Source organism: Eubalaena glacialis, chromosome 4, assembly GCF_028564815.1.
Source record: "Eubalaena glacialis isolate mEubGla1 chromosome 4, mEubGla1.1.hap2.+ XY, whole genome shotgun sequence".
NCBI lineage: Eukaryota > Metazoa > Chordata > Mammalia > Artiodactyla > Balaenidae > Eubalaena > Eubalaena glacialis.
Window position 1 is genome coordinate 183,960,100 of NC_083719.1, and position 25,188 is coordinate 183,985,287.

At 59.9% G+C, this 25,188-nt stretch overlaps 1 protein-coding gene across 1 annotated transcript; it reads left to right on the forward strand.

The window, feature by feature from the left end:
- The first annotated feature begins 473 nt into the window (after window positions 1–473).
- On the forward strand, window positions 474–23,225 carry MAP2K2 (mitogen-activated protein kinase kinase 2). Its single transcript, XM_061190726.1, has 11 exons — window positions 474–853; window positions 4,533–4,743; window positions 10,767–10,913; window positions 15,023–15,100; window positions 15,761–15,812; window positions 15,890–16,014; window positions 16,736–16,949; window positions 18,778–18,842; window positions 20,092–20,153; window positions 21,081–21,126; window positions 22,957–23,225. The coding sequence occupies exons 1-11, from the start codon at window positions 762–764 to the stop codon at window positions 23,065–23,067; spliced, it is 1,203 nt and encodes a 400-aa protein (XP_061046709.1). The 5' UTR covers window positions 474–761; the 3' UTR covers window positions 23,068–23,225.
- The last annotated feature ends 1,963 nt before the right edge of the window (window positions 23,226–25,188 follow it).

Genomic DNA, 25,188 nt, shown 5'->3' on the forward strand with positions numbered 1-25,188 from the left:
ATTTTATGCTACATATACTTACAACAACAACAAAAGTTTTTAAATGACCTCTCTTTCGTGAAAGAATGATGGTAATTGATATTATGAGTGTGGGGGGGGAGGTGTGTGTCCATAATTGGCAAAAAGCCTTTGACTCTGAGGTCAATTTAAGTCGCCCACAACTTTTGAGGATTTTACCGGGTGATGTATTCCCAGTCCGGCACCTGCAAGGCTCTAAGGGTCTGACGTCTCCCCACGCGCACCTGGTCATCGCGCCCTCCATCTCGCCCTGCCTCCTCCGAACCCCCTCCAGGCGCCCCAAGCACATGCGCACACGCTCGGTGGGAGACGAGCGAGTGCGCATGCTCCAGGCGCCGCCTAGAGTCGGTATCCTCCCCTTTTCCCTTCGAGGAGGCGGCCTCAGGCTGGTGCGCACGCGTCGGGGTGAGGGGCGGGGCCCGGCTCGGCTCCCCGGCTCTGGTTCTCGCGAGAGGCCCGCGATCTCGTAGCTCCCCCTCCCTTCCCTCTGCCTCCCGGGCTCCGGCTGCAGCGTCAGCCTCGGTCCGGCCTCTGTGGCTGCCGCGGCCCCGATCCCTCGGCTTCAGCCCCTGCGTCCCTTGGCGCCTCTCGGCCCCGATCCGCAGCGCCGCCCATCCTCGCCCCCCCGGCGCCGGCCTAGGCCGCGGCCGCAGCCCCGCGCTAGCGTCGGCGCCGCCCGCTCCCGGCCCGCCCCCTATGGGCCCCGGCTAGAGGCGCCGCCACCGCCGGCCCTCGGATCCCCGATGCTGGCCCGGAGGAAGCCGGTGCTGCCGGCGCTCACCATCAACCCCGCCATCGCCGAGGGCCCGTCCCCCACCAGCGAGGGCGCCTCCGAGTGAGTGGGCAGGGCCAGGGCCGGGGAGAGGACGGGATGGGGGTCCCAGAGTACCGAGGTCGGGGGGAGGGTGTCGAGGAGATGAGAGGACGGGGGAGTGGACCCTGGGTGGGAAGGACAGGGGGAGGGGTCCCTGAGTTGCGAGATCGGGGAAGGGGGTCCCTGAAAGGAGGGGAGGGGGCCCTGGGTAGCAAGGTCGGGGAGGGGGCCCTGAGAGGAGAGGAGAGGTGAGGGGCTCGGAGTATCGCTGTCGGCGGGAGGGAGGTCCCTGAATGGTGAAATCGGGCTGGGGGAGGGTTCTTGCTGGGAGAAGATGGGATGGAGGGTCTCAGAATAGTGAATCGGTCCCTGCGGGGAGAAGACCGGAATGTGGCGCCCTAAATAGTGAAGCCAGGATGATGATGGGAGGGTTTCTGAGGGGAGAGGATGGGTCAGGGGTCCGCAGTAGTGAAATCGGAGGAAGGAGGAGGAGTCCGTGAGTAGTGATGTGGAGGGAAAGGCGGGGGGGTGGGGGGGGGTCCTTGCGTTCCAAGAACGGTGGCGCGTGGGGTTCCTGAGAGGAGGGGATGGGGCAAGCGGGGTTCCTGGGAGTGAGCGTGGGGTAAGGAGGTCCAGGAAAAGGGGAAGGGGGTGCCTGAGAGATTTGAGGGTGGGGAGGGATCCCTGAGGGGGTGGGGGGGTCCTCAGGGAATTGAGGGGAAGGGAGCCTGAGAAGACCCTGCTGGTGGGGGGTGGAGCTGAACCTGGGGAGAGTGGTGAGGAGGCCTGGAGGAGGCATAGAGGCTGGGGGGAGCAAGGAGCGAGGGGCATTTGAAGGGGCGGGGGTGGGGAGAACTGGGCACCCAGCAGGAAAGAAGTCGGGGGCCTGCTGGGACCCCTGAAAGCAGATGAACAGAGATTCTGAATCGAATGGATTAGCAAAGCCTTGAGGGGCTGGAGAAGTGTGGGTGGGTTTGAGGCAACTGAGGGGGACAGGAGGATTTGAGAGGAAGGAAGGGACAGAGGAAGAAGCACGGGGCATTGGGGTTACACGATGGCAGAGTCGCGTTGTGTGAGGTCACGCCACTTGGCCCCAGAGCATGTCCCTATGACCTCCCCACTCCCGTTCTTCATGCTGGAGCGGCCAGGCTGGTCTCAGAGGTCCGTGGCTGGGATCCGTGTGCCGTGTGCCTTGCCTGTGGTGTGACCCATGAGAACCAGGTGTGATGGGCGAATGGCATGTTTGGTGCCTCTCAGGGGACTTGGCCTCCTGCAACCAGGTGAAGGAGGAGCGCCTTGATGCATATGTGTGTGAGTTCACATCTTTCTCTGTCCCCGAGGGCGCAGCTCAGTGTGGGGACGTGTTCCTGATTCTCAAAAACTCCACTTATTCTTACAAGACAGCTCCTTCATCATATTCTCTTCTCGTTTTTTTTAAAAATATGATTTGTGATTTCCATCCCTTCAAGAATTCCCCCAGTAGAAGAAGACAGCCGTTGGAATTCCAGGGTTTTTTTAAATAACCACAGTGGAGTTGCCATGAAATGTAAAATGGCTTAATCAGCTGACTCCAGAATGCATTTTAGATGTCATAGGCCAGGCTGGACACATTCCAGGGTCTGAGGGTCTGGCTGCAAAAGCTGCCTCTTCAGCCCTATGGTGAAGGGGTCGTGGCACATTCTTTCCTTCCCTTTACCTTTCCTTCTCTGTCCGTCAGCGTCCTTCTTGTTCCCCCTTTATCCAGGTCCTGGCTCAGGGGACCACTACCATGAGCACAGGCTTTGCAGGCTGGAAGGACATAGGTGTCGCTCCAGCCTCTGCCACTTCCTTGCCTTGTGACCCTCAGGCAGGTTACTGAACCTCTGAGCCTTGTCCCTCCTGGGTGGGCTGGGTCTACAAGAGAGATACCTCCCAGGAGGATTGTGGGAGTTAAAGCTCTTGTACCTGCTCAGGAAGTGGCACCTAGCCCCCTACCTCCCAGCGACCTCTTCGAGGTACCAGCTCAGGTGACATCACCCAGCGGCAGGTCATCTTGCTCCTGTGTGCCCTTTTGCTCACATCCCTTTAAGTTGTAGGCAAGTCATGGTTGAACTTGGGGCTTGGAAGGTTCCTGCCAGAACTCCAGTGTCCCCCTTCATCTCCTGCTTGAATTCCCCCGGGGGGGGGTCTCCCCTAGGTGGGCGGTAAACCTTGGCTTAAATGCCCTGGAGAATGGTGAGTGGGGACCTCTGGAGGTGGCCCATTCTCCTCTAGTGACTTTTCTTAGAGCTGCACTCACTATTTGGGTAGAGCCCTTGGCCACAGCCAGCGCTTGAAATGTGGCTTGTCCAAATTCAGGGAAGCTGTAAGTATAATACGTATTCCAGAGTAACTAATTTCACCAGATAAACATTTTCTAACGTGGCTAGAAATTATTAAAATTGCGTACATAGCTCATGTTCTTTTCCTGTTGGGCAGCCTCAGGTTAGTCCTTGTGCGCGCTGAGCATTGAGCTGGCGTCTACCTGCCTGTTATAGTGAGCTGCTTTTTACTCCAGGATTTGGTTCAAAGTCAAGGCACTAGTGAAAATAGCTAACTGTCAACCTTTCCTTTGAAAGTTCGTTGAATCACCCAATAAAGTGCAGTATACATGGTTTTTATATACATTTATTTATTTGTTTGTTTACTTATTTTTGGCTGTGTTGGGTCTTCGTTACCGTGCGCAGGCTTTCTCTAGTTGCGGCGAGTGGGGGCTACTCTTCATTGAGGTGCGCAGGCTTCTCATTGCGGTGGCTTCTCTTGTTGTGGAGCACAGGCTCTAGGTGCGCGGGCTTCAGTAGTTGTGGCATGCAGGCTCAGTAGTTGTGGCTCGCGGGCTCTAGAGCACAGGCTCAGTAGTTGTGGCGCACGGGCTTAGTTGCTTCGCAGCATGTGGGATCTTCCCGGACCAGGGCTCGAATCTGTGTCTCCTGCATTGGCAGGCGGATTTTTAACCACTGTGCCACCAGGGAAGTCCCACATGGTTGGTTTTTAATAACCGGCTCTAGGAATGCTTGTACGTATAAATGCCTAACGTTTACAGTAACGCTCAAGATATAATAAGAGCGTGCTGCTGGAACGGAATGCCCTGGAATTGTCTGCACTGTTTAAATTATGCCCCTCTCCTTTCCCCCGCCCGTACCTCTGGGTAATTCGTGTAAATTAGAGGCACAGATGCTACGGCTTCTGTCATCTGCCTCTTGGTTCTAGTTCTTTGCTCTGGGGCCACTCAAAATGAGTTTGCTCCTCCATCCCTGTGAAAGACAGGTGTCCTGACCTGGGCCTTCACTCCCCGACCCCCAGGCTTGTCTCTCCGGTTCCCTTGTCTCCTTCCCATGTGGTCCAGAGCTCTTGTGTCAGGAGGAAGGGCTCCCGGGTCAGATACCAGGGCCACTGAGCTAGAGCTGGTCCTCAAGGTCCTGAGGTCTCCTAACCTTTATGAGCGGGGGAGAGGGACGGCATCCCCAGTTCTCAGGGACCTCAGCTGTGTGTCTGCGCGTGGTCTTTCTTTCCCGTGAGATCGTAGGCCCTTCAAGCACCAGAACCAGGTCTGATTCACCTCCCAGCTACAAACCCCGGGCCTGGAATGTGCAGTGGCCACGCGGTGACCTCGGCTCGGGCTGAGTCATCTCTCGGTAGCGCGTGCAGTCTTGGCTAACCCTCGCCCTTGGGGTCTCCGCAGAGCAAGCTTGGTGGACCTGCAGAAGAAGCTAGAGGAGCTAGAACTTGACGAGCAGCAGAAGAAGAGGCTGGAAGCCTTCCTCACCCAGAAGGCCAAGGTCGGGGAGCTCAAGGACGATGACTTTGAAAGGATCTCGGAGCTGGGCGCCGGGAACGGTGGGGTGGTCACCAAGGTCCAGCACAGACCCTCGGGCCTCATCATGGCAAGAAAGGTGAGAGGCAGCTGGCGGCAGGGCGACGGCTCTGTCCCCGTGCTCTGCGGGTGCGAGCGGTGGCGACGGGTGCCCTGGCAGCGGGAGAGAGGGACCTCCAGGGTGCCGGCCTCTGCCTTCTGACGGGCTCCCAGGCTCAGAGGCCACCCCCGCCAACGTGGGTTCTAGTTAGAATGTGGTGATGCAGCCTGGTCCCACGCAGCTCTTCTCTTGGAGGCCACCCGCTGCCTTGCGGGATGTCTGAAATTCAGGTCGCCGGGAACGGACTGGCTTGAGAAGGGTAGCAGACGGAAGGGAGGAGAATCGAGTTCCCTTAGAGCCGGCCTTCCCCTGACTTCACAACCAGGAGAAGGCCCTGCCGACCAGGACTGGCTGCTGGTAGTGACGGTCACATCGGTGGGGTGGGGGAGGGAGGTCCCTTGGCAACGGGGTACCCGAGCCACCTGTAGTAGCCAGGGTTCTCCAGAGAAACAGAAGCACTAGGGGTGTGTAGGGGGTGGGGTAGGTAGAGGTACTTTAAGGCATTGGCTCAGGTGATCGTGGTGGCTGGCGGGTCTGAAATCTGTAGGGCGGGCCGGTGGGCGCAGACCCAGGAAAGAGCTGGTGCAGCTTGAGTCCAAAGAGAGTCTGGGGGCTTCCCTGGCGGTCCAGTGGTTAAGACTCCATGCTTCCACTTCAGGGAACGCTGGTTCAATCCCTGGTCAGGGAACTAGGATCCTGCATGCTGCGCAGCGTGGCCAAAAAATTTAAAAAGAAGAAAAAAGAGAGAGAGAAGGAGTCTGGAGGCAGAATCCTCTCTTTGTGGGGGCAGGGGGGCACGACCTCAGTCTTTTCTCTTAAGGCCTTCAACTGATTAGATAAGGCCCACCCACTTATGGAGGGTCACCTGCTTTCCTCAAAGTCTGATGATTTCCATGTTAGATCACATCTAAAAAATACCTTCACAGTGACGTCTAGATTGGCGTCTGACCGAACAGCTGGGTACCATGGCCTAGCCAAGCGGACACACAAAATCAACCATCACCTCCTTGTTCAGTGCAAACCCTGGTGCTGAGAAGTCCCTCATCGGGGCTCCTGTGCCACAGTGCAGCCTCCCTGTTACACGTAGGGGAGGGTCCCTGAGAGACATCGGGAGTGGGGAAGAGGAGGAGGTCACCACCTGGGGATGGTGGCTCCTGCACACGTGACTGGGGGATGTTGAGTTGACACGTGATTCAGCCCACACAGGCATGTTCCTGCAGACATAGAAAGCCCCCTCTTTCTGGAAGCCCATCGTCCTGTAGTTTCCGAATTGCGTTCTTGGAAACCTGACCACCCCGTTCCCCGGGGGGATCTGCGCAGGGCCCGCCTTTCCTGGGAACCATGCACTCGGTTTCCATGGGGGGGGAAGGTTAGCACAGCAACTATTCCTCCTGCCTCCAGAGCCCCGCCCTCCCTCCTGAAACCTACAGCCACATGCTTTCTATTTCTGTCTGCTTACCACAGGCAGCCTTTTCAAAACCAGAGCAGCCCCCGAAATCCCTGGTCTGCCATCGCCCAAAGCACAGGGAGTGGAAGGGCAGACGTGAAATTCAGACGGTGACGGAAGGAGGGGACTTGGGAACAGAGTGCACGGGTCAGAGTGCTTGTCAGGGTCGGAGGGTTCTCAGGCCAGCCAGGACTCTTCCAGGTGGCTGCCGACGTGCCTTGTATAACCATGAAATCCGAGAGTTTGTCTACGGCTTTCTGAAAGCCTGCGAAGTAAGGCTTCCGGGTTTAAAGCTGGGGGGCCCGGGTGTAGTCTAGTTAGTGGTGGTGCCCCGATGTCTGTGTCCCGGCTGTGACACCGGCCTCAGTCACAGACAGCGTCAGTGCCAGGGGAAGCTGGGTGAAGGGCACACGGGACTCTCTCTGCTGTTTTTGCAGCTTTCCCGTGCTTGCATAATCCTTTCAAAATAAAAGGCTTAAAAAAAAAAGGGAGGACTTCCCTGGTGGTCCAACGGTTAAGACTCCAAGCTTCCACTGCAGGGGGCGTAGGTTCGATCCTTGGTCGGGGAACTGATCCCACATGCTGCGCGGTTTGGCCAAAAAAATAATAATAATAGAATAAAAATTGTTTTAAGAAAGAGAATTCCCTGGAGGTCCAGTGGTTAGGACTCAGCACTTTCACTGCCAAGGGCCCCGGTTCGATCCCTGGTCAGGGAACTAAGATCCCGTATACCACGTGGTACGGCCAAAAAAAAAAAAGTTCTAAAAATTGGGGGAGTGAACTTCAGATTTTGTTCCCCATCAATCGTAACCCCTTCCAGTTGCCTGTGGCCTGTGCAGCCGCACCCAGAGTCATGCAGTTCAGGGCGTGAATTTACTCCCTGGTGACCCCGGAGCCCTCGGCCGGTCTGCGGAGGTCAAGGGCTCCCAGAGTGCCAGTTCTCCCAGGAGCTCTGTTTGCCTGTATTCAGCCGAGGACACAGGTGGGAAAATTGACGTGTCAAAGTGGTTTTTGAGGAACAGTGGCCTCCGTCCTTCCTCCACTACCCTGGGTGGAATTCCGAATTCCTGGGAAGCCGAGTAGGAATTCCACACATTCTGGAAGGCCTGTACAGATCCTGCTGTGGGCCGGCATCCCTCCAGCCCCTGTGATGGGCAGGGGATTATCCTGACCACTACGACACGAGCAGTGACACCAGTTCCCTAAGACCCACGAGAACCGGTCTCCATTTCCACTGTTAGTCCGTTCGTAAATGTTCTCTGAACTCATGCCTGGTGTCAGGATTCCTCCCGCATCCTTGCGGGAGCCCTGGGCACACAACCTCTGCGTCACTGGGACCGGCAGAGGAATTCGGTGACCGTGTTGCACCTGTGGGGCTCTCCCAACTTCCCTGCGCTCCAAGCGGAGGGATGTTTTCAGCCTTCTGTGTGTGTGTGTGTGTGTGTGTGTGTGTGTGTGTGTGTGTGTTTCTCTCCCCTCGGCATCTGCATGCTTCCAGAATGGAGGTTACAGACCTGCCCAAGGCCACGTCCTAACACTAGCTGCCTTCTTTCTAGTGATGGCCCTGGGTCAAAGCCGGTGCGCACGTTCTCATTTGTATCGACCAACAGCTCTGTTTTACTGAGAAACTGAGGCTTAGCTGGGTCGGTGTCTGAATTGGGCTTGAACCCTCTCGGGTTCTCCCTTTGCAGTTGACCCTGACCCAGAGGAAGCTGTCAAGGCCTCGCCTCCACAATCCATTTCCCTCTTTACCTAGTTTGTGCCCCCTGCCCCCATCCCTAACTTGAATCCCCCATTCTGCAGTAGGAACAGCCTTAGACTCCTAGATGGGGTTTGAACTCCTAGCACCATACTTATTTAATCAGCTGTTGGAGCTCGCACGGCCCAGGTGCTGCCGTGGAAAGAGCGTGGGTTTTGTTTGGCGTTCCATGAGCCAGACCCCAACCCTCCCTGACCGCTCACCAGCTGTATGCCCCTGGGGACGTCATTTAAGTCTCTGAACCTGAACTTGCTGGTCAGCCCAATGGGGGCAGTTCTCACCACCACTCTCCACCCACTATGGGTCATCGTCGTCAGGGCAAATCGCAAGCACCAGTGCTCAGAAACGTGGCCCTCGTCCCATTCCTGCTTTTTCTCCACACCCCCTCAGCGGTGGTTCCTAGGTGATCCATGAGGCTCACTTCACATGGCAGCCGCCCCTGCATCCTCTCTTTACCATATTTTTCTGGAAAGCCTCTGACTTCTTTTGGCCTTATTCACGTTAAGGCCCTGACTCCAGGCTTCCAGGACCCCTGGGATTTGTTCAGATCTGCCCAGTTTCGTCCACTCCCCCACTTCTGCTTCTCTACCCACCCCCCCAGTGATTCATCTGCGGCTCCTTTGAAGTTCTTGGTCGAGAGCAGCTCTGTCCACGATGGCTGCCCCTGGTCAGACGCGGTGGCCGAGCCCGTGAAACACGGTCGATGTCAGCCAGGGCTCACCGTACGTGCAGAAACACAAACCAGGTTTCAAGGGCTCCGTGTGAAAAAACTCGTTAATATTTTTACATCGCCCTCAGGTCGAAACAGTCAATTTTTGATACATTACACCGAGTTTCAACAAAACACATGAAAAATTCATGTCACCTGTCTCTCTGTACTCTGAATGCAGCAGCTAGAGGATTCAAAATTAAATTGGTGGCCCGCGCTGTATTTCTCTTGGGCCTTGATGGTCCTGACGCTGGCATTGCCCACTGTCAGCCTCGCCGTGCCCTCCCGCCTGGCTTGCAGGATGAACCTGCCGCGCTGCATGCGGACGGCAGCACTTGGCTTTCAGACCCTCATCTCGCCCTTTCCAAGCGGGTCTGTGTGCACGTGCTCACGGGGGCGGCCGATGGAGGAGAGAGCACCTGGGGTTCTGGTGTGTTCCGCCATCCCGCTGGTGGTGGCCAAGGGACAGGTGCGGTGTCCCAGGGCCCACAGCCAGAGCTCTGCTCTGCAGGCTGGGTCAGGTGGGGAACCTTCACGTGGAGGCTTGAGGCTTTGCCTGGGGGCGGCGTAGGCACCAGGCACCGTTTTGCCGGGAGCTGCCGCAGTTCTCAAGGTTTTGAAGGTCGTTGGTGGGTGCCCCACACACGCCCTGTGCCCCGCTGAACTCGGCACACAGCCCGCCAACAGGCAGCTCTGTGTCCTTCCGCCCGGCATGCCCACCCCACCTGGTCCGTCTGGCAGAGTCCCACCTGTGCTTCAAGGCCCGGCCTGAGTGTCGCCTGAGCCCTGGACCCCCCTCTGTGATTCCTCCGTCAGCATCTCCACCACAGCGGGGTTGTTTTGCCTGCGTCTCTTCCCCTCCTGGTGGTGCGTCTCCTCCAAGCAGGACCATCTGTGCTGTCTCTCCCTCTCACCAGCCCCGAGTGTAACTGACTCTACAGAAATGTCTGTTGAATTGATAGTGGTCATTTTCAGGTACCGGGGATCTGGTTCCGCCTCTCTGATGGACAGGTGGAAATCACACCCTTTTCTTGTCTTATCACCATGGCTGTAGCATCTAGGACTCGAAGTAACCAGGACGTGGACCCGCGGCCTGACTCTCCCCCGCTGTACGGGGGATCTTGGCTTATTTGGGGTTTGTAGCTGGGCGTTGCTCTTGGCTGTTTGTCAGCTGTCTTTTCTGCATCTCTGGACGATCCTTTCTTTTCTAACTTTTCCAGATATTGCGATGAATTTGGTGACAGTCCTCTCTGCTGACAAACTCAAGGGGAAGGGGAGCTAGGATCCTAGGGTGGCAGTGGAAGGCTATCTGTTCTCTCTAGGCTGGGGGTGGGAAGGGGTTCAGAAAACCCAAGGGGCGGAGGGGGGCAGAGGTGAAGTAATTGCCGCATAGGACAGGGCATTACCTGGTCTGCTCCTGGGAAAGGCTGGCCCTTTGTATGATTTGATTAACAGAGCTCCCCCTGTAACCAAGTGAATAATGTTGCCTCTGATGATATATATTTTTTAAACAGCATTATTGGGACGTACTTCACCTACCATACAAACGACCCTTTTAGAGTATTTAATTCACTGATTTTTAGTATATTCACAGAGCTGTGCCTCCACCACCATCATCAATTTTAGAACATTTTCATCACCCCAAAAATATGCCCCATCCCCGTTAGCAGTCACTCCCCTGTCCCCCAGCCCCTGACAGCCAGGAATGCACTCTCTGTGGATTTGCCTGTTCTGGACATTTCCCATCAGTGGAGTCACCCACCGTGTGTCCTTCTGTGTCTGGCTTCTCTCAGTGAGCATGATGTTCTCAAGGTCCATCCACATTGCAGCGAGTGTCAGTGCATCACCCCTTTTCCCAGCTGAGCGATGTTCAGGGCGTAGAGAGACATTCTTCTGTCCCTTCCTCCGTTGATTCAGGGCATTTGGGTTGCTTCCACCTTTCAGTTGCTGTGAAGCCGGTTGCTGCGAACATTCCCGCTCCAGTCTGTGTGTGGGTGTGTGTTCCCCGTTCTCAGGTACATAGACACCCCCCCTTCCCGGCCCCCCTCAGTGGCCCGGTCCTGACCCCGCCTCCCTGTCCCTTGCAGCTGATCCACCTGGAGATCAAGCCAGCCATCCGGAACCAGATCATCCGTGAGCTGCAGGTGCTGCATGAGTGTAACTCCCCGTACATCGTGGGCTTCTACGGGGCCTTCTACAGCGACGGCGAGATCAGCATCTGCATGGAGCACATGGTGAGCGCGGCGGGGCCCGGGGCACCTCCCCTCCCACCCCGGAGTCCCCGTCCTGTTCCCGGGGGACCCTCTTGGAGGTGGGCGAGGCGGTGCAGCCGTGTGTGCACGTAGGCTCCTTTGTTTCTTAAGCACCAGACACCCTCCTCCCGACGTTGCTTTTTCCCCGGATCCATGGTAGACGTTGCTCTCTGTCGGCACAGAGCCGGCTCCGTCTCTTTCCCCCCCGTCTAGCGCCCTGGCGTCCACGTGTACCTGTTGGGTAATTTATGAAACGCTCTTGGTGGACACTGAGGTTGTTTCCGGCCCCCGCGGCCTTCTGAGTAATGCAGCGTTGAAAGTCCTTGCACCTAAGCAGGCACGCCTGAGGGCTGAGGCCCGCCGGTGGGCTACGCGACTAAACACTTGATCTCTCCTTCCCAAGTGCCCTCTAACCAGAGTGCGTGGTCTGGGGACCCAGGTCTGCACCCCAGCTCAGACCCATGGGACCAGGCCTCTGCCATGGAGGGCGGCCGCCCATCTCTTTTAAACCATGGTTGATTCTGATGTGCCCCCTCATTAAGGAACTCTGGTCTCGAGGCTCAGAAGTGGGTGGGATCAGGTGTAACGAAAGCAGAAGTGGTCAGAGCCGAAGGCCCCCAGAGGAAATGCCGCCGGCCCTCTGCCGTGCCTCCATTGTCAGGTAGGGCCCTGCCCGCGCCCGGCTGTCCAGGCCCCGGCCCTCAGGGCCCTTGCAAAACCAGGATGTCGCGTGGCTTTTAGCGGGTGGCTTCGATTACGCCTCGCCTCCAGCGTGCCGTCCCCTCTGATGGTTTTGTAACGGAGGCAGGAAACGAATTTGAGCAAGAGCCCGCGAGGAATGTGGGCCGGAGGGAGGGCTCCCCCAGCTGCCTTGCGCCGACCTGGCTGCCTGATTCCCGCCTGGCACTGCCCCGTGGGAGCCCCTTCCCCACCTGGGAGAGGGCAGTCGTATCTGCCCACCCACCTGGTCGACACTGCACAGACGAGTATCAGGGCAAGAAAAGGATGTGACATCGCTGTGGTGTGAGGGGAGCCTCTTCTGTGCTGTCTCTCCCCGCCTCCTCCCTCCCTCTCCCCTTCCCCGCTCCTCCCCTGCTCACCCCCCCATTCAGCTACCCCCATCCCTGCTCCCTGAATACCCTGAGAGTTTGGAGGCCCCTCTTTGCCTTGTACAAAAGAGGCAGCATGGGGCTTCCCTGGCGGTCCAGTGGTTAAGGCTCCGCGCTCCCACTGCAGGGGGCACGGGTTCCATCTCTGGTTGGGGAACTAAGATCCCGCGTGCTACACAGCACGGTCTAAAAAAAATAAAATAAAATAAAATAAAAAAGGAAAGAGGCAGCCTCACAGCCCCACCCCCTCCCCCTCTGTCCTTGGTGGGTGTAAAGCATCAGTTCCAGGTGAGGCGCCTGCACCCCGGCAGCGCACAGACGGAACCACTGGGATGCAGGGGAGATGCTGGATTCTCTTTGTTGGCTGTGTTCGTCCTTCAGAGCTTCACGGTTGGGCTTTTCTTGTTCGCTTTCATAGCGAGCGTATGACGACAGTGGAACGCGTAGATGGCACACAAACGCAAAGACACGGGCCCGGGTGTGGCCCGCGCGGCCCTCTTTCTGCTGACGGGTTACATCCGTGGAGGTGAGCCTTAAGTGGCGGGCGGCTGCTGGGCGGGGAGGGCGTGCGGAGGACAAGACGACAGGAAGCGCTGAGAGGGCCTGTGCCACCCACCCCGGCGTCCTCGTGCCCGATGGTCCCCTGCAGGGTCTCGCACATGGCGGTGAGAGGACGCTTGCAGTCCCCCCACTTCTCACGCGGGACTGGGCGAGTCTCACACCTTGTCTGTCAGGCCAAGGGTGTGAGGACGGGGCGAGCTGGTCCATGAACGTTGACGGAGCGTCAGCCGTGACGTTGTCCCCACCGCCACCATTTCCCCGGATTCCTGCATCACCTCCATTTCTCTCCCTGTCGAGGGCGCGCATTCGTCTCTACGCAGGGTCGTGCACGAATTGACTCTCGTCTCCCACCGGGTAGATTCCAGCTCCAGCTTGTGAGAAAGGCCCGCTGGCTGTGACGAGCAGCCCCGATTCAGCACAGAAGGAGAAACTCACCTGTGGGCACGGGAAACAGCAGGGCTGGCGGCTCCCCGGTGCCCAGACCTATTCCTATTCCTGGGGAAACTAGGGGCCTGGACCAGCGGACAGCGGGTGTCTCAGGGCCGGAGCGGCCAAGGAGCAGCCGACTGACCACTCAGAGGCACCTCTTGGTATTTTCTTGGGTCCTGGTCAAATCTACTGAAGAATGCACTCCCTTGTTCTACAATAATGAAAAATCAGACACGTCCGTCAGCAAAGGGGAGGTGAAGAATGACACCAGGCCGCTTTCCAGGGGAGAAGTGAAAGCAGCATATATGCACCGGATGAGAAAATCCCCCGAGAGGAAAGTATGCATAATATGAGCCCCCAGATAGATAGATAGATAGATAGACTTAAAACTCCGTATCAGCTCGGCCCCTCACAGAGGATGATCCACGCTGATGTCAGGGGGTGGGTGGCAGTGGGGCTGCGTGGAGAAGACCCGCGCTGTGTCCTCAGTCGCCTTGAGACCCCAGTCTGGGGCCTGGCCCACCGTAGTCGCTGCGGAGACGTTCTCCCTGAATGTCATCCAGCAAACATACCGCAATCCTACGGAAAGTTAAGAGTATAGGGAGCCGAGTCAGGGAGCAGGGATCACGAACGCTTTTTTTAAAAAATCCTTTTGAGGTTGATGAAACAAAAAATGAGAAAAAAGTGGAATTCCCATCTCGCCCTGCACGCAGAACGGGGCTGGGCCGGGCAGCCTGCCGACCAAGTGCACTGGACCGCCTGGTCCCGTGGGTTCCTCCGCGGCCACACCCGCCGTCGCTGCACGCACAGCCCCCTCGTCCTCAGGCTGGGGCTAGCCTACAGAGTCCCTCATGGGTTCCCAAAGCGTTGGAGGGCCTGGGGCTTTCCACAACTCCTGCCACGGCCCTTCTCCCCAAGCACAGCTGGAGCAGAGTGCCAGGGAGGGGGGACCAGGCGTCTCCGAGGCTGCAGGCTTCTCGCCCACCCTCAAGCGGAATAAGAGGCCTCCTGGGACAGCCGGTGGCCACAGGAGTCCTAGAGCAGCATGGAGAGAAAACAGGCTCTCCACCCAGCTGTGAGTTCAGATGCTGACCACCTCCCACTGCATGCCCCGAGCCTCAGCTCTGGTCTGCCTAGCATCCTGGGGGGGCCTCGGTGTGTCCTCGGAGCCCATCTCTGAAGAGGTGCCTTGGGCTGGTCGGCGACACCCGGGGTTTTGGTCTCCAGGTTTGCTGCCGGGTGACCTTGCGCAAGACACTTGGTTTCTGTCACTTCCTCGTTATCGTGTGGATTTGGGGCCATGCCCTGGTCAGGGGATCAACTAGGGTGCCCTGTGTCACGTCCTTTGCTGGACATCCCAGGTTCAGGGTGGCGAGCAGTGGCTACACCGGCAGGACGGGGGGCCGAGCCATCGTTCCCCCTCCCCCATGCCCCTCGGCCATCAGGCCTTCCTGGCGGAGCTGGCTTGGCCTCCCGTCTGCGCCGGGCACTTGCGGGCGGCGCCCCTGTGCTCGCGCTCCCCTTCCCGAGGCCGCGGCTGACTTGCTGGGAGGGGACGCAGGCCCAGAGCTGCGGGTCTGGCTCAGGTACGCTCTCTGGTGCTCCGGCTGCAAGCTGGGCGGCTCAGCCGCAGGCCTCGTGGAGCACTGGCCGCCTGCCGCTGCCGTGGCAACCTCAGGAAGGCTGAGTCACGCCGTCCAGCCATGGGCCTCAGTTCCGGGAAGGATGGACCTCCTGGCGAGCACACTGGCACCCTTTCCGTTTCCTGAGGCCCCAGAGGTGGCCGGGGCTGCGGGAGTCCCTGCTCTGAGCCAGTGGGCTGCCTTTGGCTGTGGTCTGGCCTCTGTTTTCCATGGAGGAAATTGAGCACCAGCTCGCTGGGAACCAGGGAAATGCTTCGTTTTCCTCCCTGCCACTCTGGCGTCCCTCTGGGGAGCCCTGCCTGGCGACGGCTCAGGGCAGCTCTGCCTCTCTCTCCTGTGCTGCCCCTAGGATGGTGGCTCCCTGGACCAGGTGTTGAAAGAAGCCAAGAGAATCCCCGAAGAGATCCTGGGGAAGGTCAGCATCGCGGTAAGTGCGTGCGGGCGCGCGCTCCCGGCCCCGCGTTCTCATGGGTTTCTTCTTACTTCTGCCCCCTTCCACGCGGCCAGGTTCAAGGAGCCTCCGGAAGCCAGTGGTGGGCATCCGCCTCCGGGCAAAGAGGCAGAGGTGCCAGTGCCAGCCTCCACTGGCTGTGGGACTGAGCGGGTGGCGTCCCTTTGCCTGTGAAGTGGGGGTGATACTTCCCTGCCCCATACAAGCATAGGGGTGGCAGGAGGAGCCGTGGCGTGGCGCCAGGCACACACTGTCCCACGGTGCTGTCGTCGTCGAGTGTTGCCTGTCTAACTCGGTGAAACAGCCACTGTATCCTTCACGCCGTCAACCTGGGGGCCCTGAGCACAGTCCCGGCACCAAAGGGCTCAACAGAGGACGCCTCTCGGGCTGGGGTGACCCCTGAGGCGGGGCGGTCGGCTGGACACTTACAGCCCTGCTGACAGGGCCTTGGGCCCTCCTCAGACAAGGGGAGAGCGGTGTCCTCCTCAAGGTGGGGGGCCGTGTGAGAGTTGGGGAGGTGGGTGACTGTACCCACCCGAAGAATGTCGTCACTGTCACATGGCCACTTCGGCCTGGGCCTCGGGCCTGTCCAGAGGACAGTCCCCCTCACGGCACCGCCCTGCGGCTTCCCTGCAGGTTCTGCGGGGCCTGGCGTATCTCCGGGAGAAGCACCAGATCATGCACCGAGGTAAGGGGACGGTCGCCCCGGGGCCGGGAGGGGCTGGCGGCGGCCCGCAGCGTCCACACCGCCGGCTCTGCTCCCAGATGTGAAGCCATCCAACATCCTCGTCAACTCCCGAGGGGAGATCAAGCTGTGCGACTTTGGGGTGAGCGGGCAGCTCATCGACTCCATGGCCAACTCCTTCGTGGGGACGCGGTCCTACATGTCTGTGAGTCCCTCCAGCATCCTGCCCCCCCACCCCGACCCTCATCAGCTCTTCCCCGTTTTCCAGAAGCTTTTCCAAAAGCCTGCCCTTCCCTGTAGTATAGTTTGTTTTGCGGGCTTTCTTCTCTCCTTAGAATTTCTAGTTTCCATCATCTTCTCATCTGGGTTTTTGTCTCTCTGGAGACGCCGGCCTGGTGTCTGTCCGCTCGGGGAGAGTAGTCAGTTAATTTCTGAGCCAGTCGACTAGCCCTCCGTTATTTTAGGAACTATCTGGGTGATTTTAGTTTTTTATTTTCATTTTTATCTCTTTAATTTTTTTTGGCCGCACCGCGTGGCATGCGGGATCTTAGTTCCCCGACCAGGGATCGAACCCGCGCCCCCTGCGTTGGCAGCGTGGAGTCTTAACCACTGGACCGCCAGGGAAGTCCCCATCTGGGTGATTTTAAGAGCAGATTCTGAGAAGTCCGTGTTGGGATTGTTGGGAGAAGGAGACGTTCCGGCGTCTTTCCTGGGCCGGTCGCTTTCCAGAAGCACTTTGGGTTGTGGGGCTTTAAGGGACTGCTGTCAGCACGGCTGGAAGCAGGTGGAGGGAGGGGGCGGAATGGCTTTCTTTCTGCTGCTGGGTCCCTAAGCGGGATGGGGGCTGCAGGGGGACCACAGGGACACTCTAGGGTGCCAGCGCCCCTCCATCTCCCTCGGGCCGTCTCTGCCCATCTCCCCCCCAGCCGGAGCGGCTGCAAGGCACTCACTACTCAGTGCAGTCAGACATCTGGAGCATGGGCCTGTCCCTGGTGGAGCTGTCCATTGGAAGGTACCCCATCCCCCCGCCGGACGCCAAGGAGCTGGAGGCCATATTTGGCCGGCCCATGGTCGACGGCGCGGAAGGAGAGCCTCACAGCATCTCGCCGCGGCCGAGACCCCCCGGACGCCCCATCAGCGGTATGGCCCGAGGCTGGGACTTCCGGTTTGGATGGGGCATACGGCGCCTGGGGACGGCAGCTGCCTCCCCTCTGGCCCCTCTTAGCGCCACCTGTCCCTCTGGGCCGCGCTCACTGCGGTCAGCAGTCCTCAGATGGTCCTGAGGCTTCTGGGGACAACGCTGCAAGCAACGCCCCGAACTGTCCCGTCTGGGGCAGCTGCACCTGTTGCTGCCAGCTGGCGGGGTCAAGACACTCGCCCCTCAGCCAAGCCGTGGGGTGGCGGGTGGTTTCTCCAGCATTTCATCACGAGAACGTTCAAGTGTACGGAAAAGCCGAAAGGGTTGCCCAGCAGGCAGTCTTCTGCCCCCCACCTGGACTCTGCAGTGGCCGTCCTGCTGTGTTGGGCCAGACCCTTCAGGGAGTCCAAAGTGAAAGGAACTCGACTCGGGTCTCGGGCGGCTGGTTAGATTCAGCTCCAACACACAGCACGGGTACGAGAGGGCAGCGGGGCTCCCAGGGGCCTCCTGGTACCTCAAGCAGCCGCCTGCGAGGTTCAGGCCGATGCTTCCACCACGTTGGGGGCTGGCGAGGGGTCAGGGTCATGGCTCAGGTGGTGTAATTAGGAAGCGGCGCGTAGGGCTCTGTGATTTTTTTTTTTTTTTAAAGTCAAGTGACCGGAAGAGAGTTGAATTGAGTGAGAGCCCAAAGGACCATGCAGTGGACTGCAGTTGGTTGCTTTCTAACAGCTTTATTGAGATAGCATTCACATACCATATGGTCCACTCGATTCCGGCTTATAACTCACTGGATCTCTATACCTTCACAAAGTTGTCCGACCATCACCTTTATCTCACTTCAGAACATTTCATTACCCCAAAAGGAAACCCTGTCCCCTCCCCAGCCCCTGACAACCACGAACCCACTCCCTGTGTCTGTGGATTTGCCTGTCCTGGACGTTTCCCATCAATGGAATCACACACTGTGTGTCCTTCTGTGTCTGGCTTCTGTCACTGAGCATTGTGTTCTTGAGATCTGTCCACACCGTGGCAAGTGTCGGTGCCTCGCTCCTTTTTTATGGTCACATAATATTCCACCGTGTGGTATCTGTTTACCACTGACGGACACTTGGGTCGTCAGATGGTGGTTTTCACAGTATTCTCAAGCCCAGACCCTCCCCTTTCCTGGTGCCGCACCCAGACTGCTGAGGTGTCTTGATTTCCTCCGAGGGGAGAACCCCCCCGCCCGCATCTGTGTCCTCAGGCCCCGGCCCTGCCCCTCCCTTTCCAGCCCAACTCCCAGACGGTGCCCAGGCCTTCCAGGTGGGGAGGAGCGGGGCGCTGTGCCAGGCCGCTCGGCCTGCCAGCACCTCCCCCAGGCCCGGCCCTGGCCCACGTGCCCATTTCAGGACAGGGGACAGAAGGCAAAAGTCCAGCTGCCAAACGCGGGCCTGGCCAGCTGGGTCTAGGACAGGGGTCAGCCATCCCAGCCAGCCACCATCCTGAGCCCGCAGGTCCGTGCCAGGTCACACTGCTGCCCTTGCCTGCTCGGCCCCCCGTGCCCCCTCCCCCAACGCCAGGGGGCAGGGGGTCGGCTTTAGCACAGCCCGGACGCAGCCCCCTGCCAGATGTGTGCCTTCTCGACAAACGTCCCTGTTCGTTCTGGTGTTTTGTTTTTTTAATTCACCAGAGGCTCAGGAGGGACGTTCCTCTCCCAGGAAGGCAGCTGGGCCCGGGAGCCTGCCCTCTGGGTCGGGCCGGGTGCGGAGGAGGGCGCTCAGGCCCCGCCGCCCGACGGAAGCACGGTGCCCACCTGCCCATCTCACCCGTCTTTGTTTCTGCCCTGGGCAGGTCATGGGATGGACAGCCGGCCGGCCATGGCAATCTTTGAGCTGCTGGACTACATCGTGAACGAGGTGCGTGCCCGGAGCCCTGCTGGCAGGCAGGTCTCCACAGCAGCGGCATCAGGCCGTTCGCGTTGGAAAGCGTCCCCCAGAAAGAAGAGCGTTCGACGTGTAGACTGTGGGTCGTGTCGGGGAGGGGCCGCAGGGAGCCGTGGAGACCACTGAGTCCAGTAGGACGCGCACACCTCCCCTCCCCAGGGGACTCTTTTTTATCCTCTCACGGGGATGGACCCAGAATTCTCACTCTGAGCGCAGTGGCCGAGCGCTGGGGCCCTGTGGGTGAAGCCATAAATCATCCCACTTCCTCAGGGAAAGTTGAGGCGTCACCTTCCTCTCTGGGAAGGGGGCACAGGGCACCCACGCAATCCTTCTCCCCGCCCCGTGAGAGGGCAGCGTGGATACTCCCAGTGTACAGATGGGTAAATCCAGGCATAAGGATGGGAGTGGCCTCCTCAGGCCTGCAGCTGGGACGGGACCGAGCAGGACCTGACCCTACAGCCCTCCTCCTCGGCGTGGCCGGGTCACCCTCCTGGCCCTTCTCTGATGGAAGTGTGTTTCCAGTGGCCCTTTGGAGTTGGGGTGGCCGAGCTTGGCCCAGGGTTGGGTCTTGAGGTGAGCAGCTCAGAGCAGGGTCAGTGGCGACAGAACAGCAGGGTCAGTGGTGACAGAACAGCGGGGTGGTTCCGGTGACACAGCTATCCCTGCACCTGGCAGTGACGCCCAGGCCCAGCGAGCACGTCCTTCCAGGGAGGCCACCGACACCTCCCACCCCTGAACAGGAAGAAGCCCCACCGCCCTCCTGGACGGGGCCTGAGCCTGCGCACGGCTGTCCCCACCCCGGGACCTGTGCGGGGCCAGGCCCCTCGGGCTCCCCCTCTTTTCAGGCAGACCCCCAGCTCTCTCCAAGCACCTCCGGAGGGTAGTGGCCCAGACCGTGTAGCACGTGGTCGAGAGTAACCACCCTCGTCCATAAAATGAGGATGAGCCCTGTTCTCCTTCACTCCAGAACCAGTCGTGGTCCCCAAACAAGAAGAGCTTTTGGAGGAAACTCTGGGAAAAGGCCGACCCAGTTGGCAGGGCTGCCCGGGGAAGCTGCTGGAAGGGGGGGGTGGGCGCCCTCTGCCTCCAGGAAGGGTGCGTCCTGAGGGTCCCCGACAAGTGCCGAGCTGTCCTCAGAGGCACAGGCTGGGAAGCGCCTTTTCTCCCTGATTCCAGAAGCATCCTTGAGCTCTCTCCCCCGCCTGTCTGTCCTGCCCCACAGCCTCCTCCCAAGCTGCCCAATGGCGTCTTCACCCAGGACTTCCAGGAGTTTGTAAATAAATGGTAAGATGCCACGGCTGCCAGCTCGGGTCGGGTGGGGCAGGGGCCAGGCCGTCTGCTTCCTGGGGCGACCGGGGCCTCGGGGATGCCGGGCAGTGGCGGCGTCTGGCGGGACCGGAGCTCACCTGAGAACCCAGATCCCCCCGCCAACCCCCCACCGAGGCTGCTGAGTCACGGCGTCCAGCTGCCACCCCTAGCTTGTCCCCAAAACCCCACGCGAGCCAGGATGGCAGGCTCTCTGGAAATAATGCTACTCCCGCCTTGCCTTCTGCCAGCAGGCAGCCCAGTGTCCTAACCCCTCAAGCCCCTAACCCGCTGCTGCTAGGCAGGCCTTCAGAGCCGGTTTCCGGGGGGTGGCCCTCCCACCCTCTGAAGCGTCTGGGTGATGTGGCCTCGGGCGAGCGGGCTGTGGACCCGGAGGGCCGGCCTGTCGAGCGCCCTGCATGTCAGGACGCGACACTGCGGCCCAGGGTTGCGTACCTCGCAGCCAGCCTGTTGGCTGTGCGTCCAGCGCTCCCCGTAAACCTCTCTGTGCCCTGTGAGGTTGCCACTTTGAAGAACTGCCACTCAGCCCTGAACTGCTTTGAGCAGCTGCCTTTTAGACAGTTCTGCTTTCGTGAAGAGAAGACTTCCACTTTGACCCTTGGACTCCCAGACTTGGGGGTTTTTATTAGAAACTTAGCTGCGGTTGCTGCTGGGCCTCTGATGGAGCAGCGTGGGGGCGTTTCCCACCTCTTCCCCTTTCCCTCCTGTCCTGGTCTCAGATTCTTGCCCTGCCCTCCCGGGGCATCCTGCTCTCCCACCCAAGGGTGGCGGTGGAGCCCCTCACCCACGGGGGCCAGGCAGGAAGGGGCAGCAGGATGCAGGCCTCTTCCCCCAAGGCCGCTGACTGCCCGCCTGTCTTCTCTCTCCCCCCCCTGGAACCCGCAGCCTCATTAAGAACCCAGCGGAGCGAGCAGATCTGAAGATGCTCATGGTGAGTGACACCCACAGATTCTGGACTTCCGGAGGTCCCTGGCAGGCCCTCCTCGCCCTGAGTGAACGCTGAGCTGGCTCCGCTGTCTCTCGGCCAAGCTGGAGAACCTCTGTGGGTCTCCCTGGCTTGCTGGAGGGGGCTGTGCAGAGCGGCCGTGGTCCCCTTAGCTCCTCGGGGGACAGAAGGGCCCGTGTGCCCGGGGCTAGGGCTGTGTCTCAGAATGGCCGGCCTCCAAGGCGTTGGGGGCACCAACGTTGGGGGTGTTTGCCTTCCTCTAAACCCATACTGTCCAACGTCCTTGAAAACCAAGGTGGTCTCCAGCATTGGCCTTCCCCCGGCAGGGCTGCCTGCCAGCCTCAGGGTGACCGTCACAGTGCCTTCCACCCACGTCCGCTGTGGACGTTAGGCCTTCTTCCTCCACCACCAGGCCTGACCCCCTGAGTCACCCCCGATGCTGAGTCAGCCCCTTGTTTATGCATCTTGTGTCTCGAAGAGAGAAAACACTGCCAGCTACAGGCGTGAGACGTGGGTTGTCAACCTCAGGTGTCCACACGGGAGAGAAGGAGCCTCTTAGGGTGGTCACGATGCGGTAGTTTGAATAACCGAGCCACGCCCTCCGGTGGGCTCCTGTGCCCCTGCCCCCGCCTGCAGGACCATGCTCCCCCCTCCCCACCATGTCCTCCACCGAGCCTCCCTCCCGCTTTCCACCTCAGGACCTTTGCACAGGATGGCCCTTCTCCTTCTGGGACGTGTCCTGTTGCTCTCTCCCCAGCTGTGGGCCTCTGCTTCGGCACCGCCTCCAGGAAGGCACCCTGTCTAAGCCCACCCCTCTGTTAGCTGTGGCTACAGCCTGTGTGTCGCAGCTGTAGTCAGTTTGCTGTGGCCCCAAGAGTGAGCCTGGCCTGGAGCGCCTTGTGGGAAGGGGTCTGCGTCCATCTGCTGCTTTCTAGAAGCTCCTTACTGAGTCCAGTGACGTGTGTTCAGGGCACGCACGACATAAGAAGCACGTGTTCACTGTGGAACATGCAGACCCACGGAACAGGGGAGTGAACTTTGACACCTGCCATCGTCTTCCCCCCCAACCCCCCACCCCGCCCAGCTCTGCGCAGTTCACACGGTGCGGGACGACGTCCAGGTCTCTGCCTGCGTGACACCGCGGGCCGTGTGGGGCTGACTGTCTCCCCGACCACGAGTCCTGTTCCCTTGGTTTGGTGTTTCACCCAAGCCTGCGCCCACCTTTAGGGAGGTGGGGGTGGTCTCGCCTCCCCAGCTGGCATAACAGGCGGATGTCACGTGGGAGGCCTAGACCCCCGCCCTTCCGAACGGGAACCGCTGTCAGGGTGACTGTTAAAGTTACTTAAACTGACGGACGAGGCGCGATCCTGCTCTCCAGCCACACGGGCCCTGTTTCAAGGGCTCAGGAGCCTCAAGCGGCCGGTGGCTGCCGCCTGGACAGGGCACGTAGGGCACTTGCTATCCTCACAGAGTTCCGTGGTTCCAGATCAGATGTTCTCACCCAGTTGACTCTGCCCCCATGGATCCCTGGGCCACATCTGGGGATGTCTGTGGTTGTCACACCTGGGGGGGCTCCTGGCGTCGAGCGGGTCGGGGCAGGGATGCTGCTCCACACCCCGCAGTGCCCGGGACGCCCCACAGAGGGTGAGCCGACCCCACGTCACCCTGGGCTCCAGGGGGCATAGAGTGGCCTCCCCCGTCGCCTGAGACCCCGTCCCAGGCCGCGTGGCCTCGGGCCCGGGCCTCCCTGCTCTGGGGTGGGGACCCGGCTGGCCGGCCAGGGCCGGGCCACTCACGTCATTCCTTCCCTTTCAGAACCACGCCTTCATCAAGCGGTCCGAGGTGGAAGAAGTGGATTTTGCCGGCTGGTTGTGTAAAACGCTGCGGCTGAACCAGCCCAGCACGCCCACGCGCACCGCCGTCTGACCCGCTCCCCCTCCCGCCCCTCCCGCTGCACCCTCCGCGGGGATGCGCGTGTGGCCCTCGGGCCCGGGGAGGCCGACGCCGCTGTGCTGTCTTCTCAGAACCTGCTTCCTTAGGTTTAAAGAAAAAAACCGAAACAAAACAGGGAAAGAAAACGCAAACGTGCCGGTTGTGCTTCTTGTGCCTCGTCCTTGGGGTGTCAGCCTTGGTCCAGCCCGGGGTGGGCGCCTCTGCGAGGGCGGCCCAACCCCCGAGAGACGGGCGTGGCGTTGGGCACTGGCTTTGCTCCTTTCCCAGGGCTGAAGCCTTGGGGGGACCCACAGCCGTGGGTGACTTTCACCAGAAGAGAAGGGGGCTGCCGCCTTGGGGTGCGTGTGTGCCCCCAGCCTGGCATCTGCCCCTTGGAGGTGGCCCTCCCGGCCCGCAAGAGCCATCGGGCCCAGTGGCTCTCGTGGGGTCCCCTCCCCGCCCCCCCGCCCCGGCGGCTCCAGCCTCGGGCCATGCAGCCTGTCCTCAGCAGTGTGGGACCTGCCCTCTGGGAGGGACCCCCGGGTCCTCTCCTGTGCTTCGGGGAACAGAGACTTCTGACAGCTCGCAGCAGCCTGAGCTGACACTCGCTCCTCAGAAAGGAAGCCTTGGGTTTCCAAGCTGTCCTGTGGTTGAAGCCCCAGCAGATCCTGCAGATAAGGCCTGCTCCCCTATGCCTGCAGGCCGACAGATGTGGGCGGGTGGCTCTGTGTCACCTCCGCTCGCCCAGCAAATCAGAAGTGACCACCCAAGGCACGTCACTGTCTCGGGTCTTGAACCGTTCGACCGCAGCGGATCGGAAATGAGATGGTGGGGGTGAGGCTGTCCTGACTCCTGGTGGCCATTGAGGTGTCCAGCCAGGCCCCCTGCAGGGGTCTGCATGAGGTCCGAGCCCCGAGACCCAGCCTTTGCGCCTTCAGGGCCGTACCACCTCCAACGGAGAAGGCCGCCTCTGGGCCATCGGGCAGTAGGAAGTGGTGGAGGGCAGGGCTGCTTCTAAGGCTTCCCCTCCTGCAGGCTCTCTGAAGATGAAGCTGTGAGTCTCCCCACAACCCCAATACTTCCTGAAGGCTCGAAACGAGCCGATATTTATCTGTGATAAATTGCAGAGGAAGGGTTCTCGTAGAGCAGCGGTCCTGGTGCAAGCCACACCGGCCCCGCGTTTCTGGAGAAGGTACAGCTGAAGGTGGGGGATTGTGGCCCTCTGGGAACTGCTGGGTCCTTTTCTTCCTAGGGAGACCCTTCAAGTCTCCTCTGTTTTTTCCTGTGGTCACCAAAGAGAAGACAAGTTGGCAAGCTGTTCCAACCAGCTTTCCAGATTTCCGCCACCTCGTAGTTGCCCCCAAAGTCTTTCCTGATTTAGAAAAGAATAAAAAAGATAACTAAAAGTGATGGAGGTGTCGCTCTGTGGGTACCCCAGCTCCCTCCAGAGCTTCAGAGGGGGAAGGGGGCCTAACGGGTGACTGTGACTCAGCGTCTTGGCTCGTGGGCGCCCGGCGCTGGCAGTCACAGCCCCATCGTCGGGCCAGTCCTGTACACGTCAGGCTGTGGGCCTGACCAATGTCTGTTAACAGAGCCGACTGCCGTTTGCAAGGAGTGAGACCACATTGACGGGGTTCCTAGGGGTGCGGGTGAATCGGGTCAGTGGGGTAAGGCCTCCAGGGTTGCTGGGGGAGCACGGATCGAAAGCAGGCGCCTCCCCCAGCCCATCGGCTCCAGCCGCCCACCGTCTGCTGTGTTGCTTTGCCAGGACCCCGAGGCGCCTCAGGAAAGGACCAGAGAGACACTTGGCGCTTACCCTTCCCACTCCGAGTCAGCCAGGAACACGCCAGAGCCTTGGAGACCGTGATGAAAGTGTCCGACTTTAACAGCCAGGGGTCTCTCTCCCTCCCCGGCCCCCCGCCCGCTTCCTCGCTCCCGCTCCCTGCAAACGTCCCTAGACTTGGCCCCCTCTGCTCCCACACCCTGACACCCCGTCTCTCCCCGGTTCACAGTGGTCCAGGCCTGGCTGCTCCCAGCGACCTGGCCAAAGGTGACCACAGGCAGGCCTGGGGACGCTGCTGCCTGTCCTGTCGAGGTCCTCTCTTGCAAGGGGGC